The sequence below is a fragment of the Octopus bimaculoides genome, chromosome 1, assembly GCF_001194135.2.
Source record: "Octopus bimaculoides isolate UCB-OBI-ISO-001 chromosome 1, ASM119413v2, whole genome shotgun sequence".
NCBI lineage: Eukaryota > Metazoa > Mollusca > Cephalopoda > Octopoda > Octopodidae > Octopus > Octopus bimaculoides.
The window spans coordinates 122781851-122786523 of NC_068981.1; the positions used below are offsets into that span (position 1 = coordinate 122781851).

The 4673-nt window shown below is 35.3% G+C and overlaps 1 protein-coding gene across 4 annotated transcripts in view; it reads left to right on the plus strand.

Annotated features, from left to right (window-relative positions):
* Positions 1–4673, plus strand: part of LOC106881121 (neuronal acetylcholine receptor subunit alpha-10) — a 275903-nt gene that overhangs the window by 159543 nt on the left and 111687 nt on the right. For all 4 annotated transcript variants that reach the window (XM_014931372.2, XM_014931406.2, XM_014931401.2 and 1 more), the window contains exon 4: positions 852–896. In XM_014931372.2, the coding sequence (XP_014786858.1) occupies positions 852–896 (45 nt within the window). The remainder of the gene's footprint in view (positions 1–851; positions 897–4673) is intronic.

Genomic DNA, 4673 nt, shown 5'->3' on the forward strand with positions numbered 1-4673 from the left:
GAGCGGGAAGTCGGCCTCGTTGAAAACCTTAGCCATATTCGTTTTAAAGAATATGGCTAGGAACGAGGAAGATATGTTTGAATTTTTGGAAATAAGGCTCTAAATAGAGCTATTTCCGATTTGAAAAATATATGTTCACGAAGTATTTTGTGTTATACACAACTTATACACAATTTTAAAACAAAATAGGTCTTTTAAGAGGTGAAAAATGCAACTTACATGGGAGCCGATGTGTCTACCGTCCGTCCATGATGATAGATAGATAGATAGATAGATAGATAGATAGATAGATGTAAAAATGGAGGTAGGGAGGCAGAGAGGAAGGGAGACATTAGTGCAAGTGAGAGAAAGGTAGATAGGCACAAGACAGACATCGGTATTTACTGACTGCTTGCAACCTTGTATACTTTGAAAATACGTGCATGCGTAAAAACAAACGAAAATTGACTATTGTATTAGTTTCATGTTGGATACGTAGTGTGGTATTTCAAACAAGAGAAAATATAATGTTTCGCTGTTTGTATTTCTACTAATATATAATTATTACAATATTAAAGGAAATCCGTAGCCTTGGCTATCTTCTGTGCGTATTTGTCTCGCAGCAATATAAGATCTGGATTATGCTTCAAAGTATTTTCTGTCTTCCATCTTCCCTTTGTTTTCCTCTTAATATTCCTAATTCATTTTTCTTGATTCTCTCTCACTTTCGCATCCATTCCATCATATGTACTGTATTCACTTTTCTTCATAAATATTCTTAAATATAGATAATGAAATAGTATTCTATGCTTTTCGATAATACTGTCTCCAGTTTGAAGTTTGATCGTTACTTTATTCTTTTTTTCTTTCAGGATGAGAGAAACCAAATACTTACAACAAACTGCTGGCTCAATCAGGTAAATATTCATTTACTTACATACACTCATAAACACTCATATACACATACACATATAACACTCATACACACATATACACATATACATATCCGTACCCACATGGACACACACCTGAACTCATGTGCAAGTATACGCATACACACAAGCATATAAGCATTCACATACTTACACATACTAATATATATATTTACATAAAGAAGCATGCGTTTGAAGCCAGAAGACCTTGTATCGTAGTTTAATTCCCTGACATAGTTCGGAAGACACAGCATGCCACAATACTTAGGTTTTTATTGTAAAGATGAATTACAAATAGCCATATACTGGTTGCTGTTACAGAAGAAGAGAATTGATAATTGGTATATTATTACACACATTCACATGCATATACATATATGCGTACATGGGTACATACAGTCATATGTATGGATATGTATATATATATATATATATATGTGTGTGTGTGTGTGTGTGTGTGTGTGTGTGTGTGTGTGTGTGTCCATTGAATTTGGACGTCGCCGTGATAATGTTCGATTAACTTTTGATGTATGAATGGCCATTTAACTTGTGGTGTTACAAGTTGTGAACAAAGCGCTAATTGATTGCCATATCCATCTTTCTCTCTCTCGCCCTCTCCCTTCTCTCTCTCTCGCCCTCTCCCTTCTCTCTCTCTCTCTGTCTCTCTACCTCTTCCTCTTGCACAGTATCGTTCCTGACCTCACTTAGCACTGCCTCCATTCTCACCTGTTACTTCCACCACATAACTACCAATCTTTTCAATCTCCACCCATAAATTTACACCTCATCTCTTCTTATTCCAACTTCTGAGAACTACCCGATACACTTAGATAAGAATCCCCACCAATGGTTTAACCACCTGGTAAACTAGTTACACCTCATGCAGTTCCATGATATTGTCTGCCTGATCATTGATTACAGATAAAAATATATCGAAATACAGTAATTTCTCACTTTACGGAACCCGCTTTACAAGACTCCCGGGTTTACGAGTTGTTACTAGTTTTATTTCCTGTTTACGAGTTTTCGCTTTACAAACGTTCTCCAGGAATTAATTCGTATATCGAGGCATTACAGATTCTGAGTTTTGAACACATCATAAACCTAATGAAATATTGACTTTGTGCCTATAATATATTAAAGTTTCCTTGAATCATTTGTCTTTTAATCTATTATAACGGAGAATTAAAAAATTTTGTGGTATGGTTTTTAATATGATCTTAACAATCTTTGTAGTCCATATTCCTGCCAGTGGTCATTCTGAGTCATTTCTCTTCATTTTTCTTTTTGTTGTGTTAATTACCTTTGGCTATAAATGTTTTTTGTTGATGTTTGTATATATGTATTCTACCAGAGATATGTTAGCTCAACTATTAAGTTGATGACAGATATTGGGACGTCAATATTGAAAAGTTTCCTTATTGACATAAGATTTGAAAATTCTTGCTTCTTCAGATTGCTGACCGTTCACATACTTAGATGTTTTAACATGAACTTCTTCACACCTTTTTAAAGAAATAGCAATATATGAATAATGTATTTTGAATTGTTTAAATCCCTGGTCATACCACTAGCCATTCTGTATATATGAATATACATAAATACGTACATACATGCATTTACATACATACATACATACATACATACATACACACATAGTTTCAATGTGGCTAGATTTTACTCTCTTTCCCATTCATGGATGCTAGAAGTCCTTCAACTTGCTAAAGTTCTAGTGGGAATAGTCAAAGCCATAGCTGACCTGACTTCATCGTGGGCCATCATCTTGAAATTAAACACAAAGTGTGAATATATTATCACCGATAGAATACAATATCGCAAAGGCATATTCCAGGGAGACAGCCTCTCTGTGATGTTTATACTTTCTGTAAACCCCTAGTCGTTCATGTTAAGGAAGTCGGAAGAGTATCTCACTGGTTCACAAGGAAACAGAAATACTAAAATTATACACTGTTTGTTTGTAGATGACTTAAAAATTTATGCAAAGAATATGCATGAGATGAAAAATATCCTTGACCTAGTTACAACTTTCTCAAAGGATGTAGGGTTGGAGTTTGGTCAGGATAAATGTTATGTGGTTGTGCAAAGGGGAAAAACTATAAGCCAGACTAGTAGCAACACCGTCAAGGATTTGACTGTTTCCCTGTATCTGACGAGGTATGTTGCAGGTATATATATCTTACAGTGACACCTGTAACAAAACACTTGTCACTAAAGAATATTACAGCCGAAAAAAGAAAATTTTAACCTCAGAACTCTCTGCATTCTAGAGAACTGTGGCCCAAAAACTGTTTGCAGTGCCAGTACTCATACCAACATTTGGGCTGCTCGACTGGACGCTTTATGAGATCTGAGCCACCGATGTGAAAACCCGAAAAATACTAACATGCAAACATAATTTACAAATAAACAGTTATGTAGAACGCCTCAACCTAAAAAGTAAACAAGGCGGCAGAGGCTAAACATCGGTCCAAAATACCTTTAAACGTTGCATCATATCATTTTGTCAACATCTTTTAAACACCAAGCCTCGAAGTGCATCCCTTGACCAAGTTTGTATACATGAAGCGGATAACATTATATGACTTGGAAGGCAGCTCCTTAAGCAACACTCTTTGATTACCTAGAATACATGCACGACTCTACCGCAATATATCATCAGATGAAAGGATGGGTCTATATGAGCAGAAGACTATACATCGATATGTTAGTAGAAAACTCAGTGATGATAGTAGCATCGATCATCAATGCAGTTTATCATGGACGAATAGTCGGATTATTTACCTCTCACTTTGAAGGGTATGTGTTTGCAATCCAGGAACAGGAAATATCAACTAAGTACAAAAGGGATAGAGATGCGGGAAAATCCGTAAAATGTGGCAACAGACTCTGTGGGGTTCACACTGAAGATAACATCCACATCATAAACAGTTATCAGAAAATGTCATCATGGTATTATCTACCGATGAGACATGACGGTGTAGCTAGGACACACTATAATGAAATCCGCCGGAAGGATAATCCCTGAAGACATGGAAATAAAATCAACAATATGGTAAAGGCCATAGCCACTCACAATGAAAAAGAATACTAATGGAATGTACCTTAATAAAATGTAAGCACAACAGACCTGATATAATGATTTGGGAAATTAGTTGTGGAAATTGGCTGCCCAGCGGATGAGTGAAAAAGAGATCACCTATGCTGAACTATTGAGAAACCTACAGCTACTCTATCCAGATTATAAGTTCAGATTTATACCTGTAATTACTAGGGCCCTAGGATATGTAACACAGCCTAAATACCAATTTTGAGAAATTAGGCTGCTCAAAACCAGAAAATGAGAAAGGTAATTCGAAGGCTACAGATGCAATCCATCACTGGAAATTGTAAAAATTTTTAAAACTTTCCAGAAGTTTATCATTTAAATATATATGAGCATGTCTTGATATGTAACTCTATGCATGAGAATACATGCATAAAACATACAAATCTGCACATACATAAATGCATACATACATACATGCATGCATACAAGCATACATATATAAATACATATACACATATATACAAACAAAAATACTCTGTTGTTGATGTTGAAATTCCAATGAAAGGACATTGGATCTAGGTTAAAAACCGGTTCTTTCTCTATTGGCAAGAAATCTTGCAATAAACTGAATAATGACATACATATTATACATACATACATACATACATACATACATACATACATACATACATACA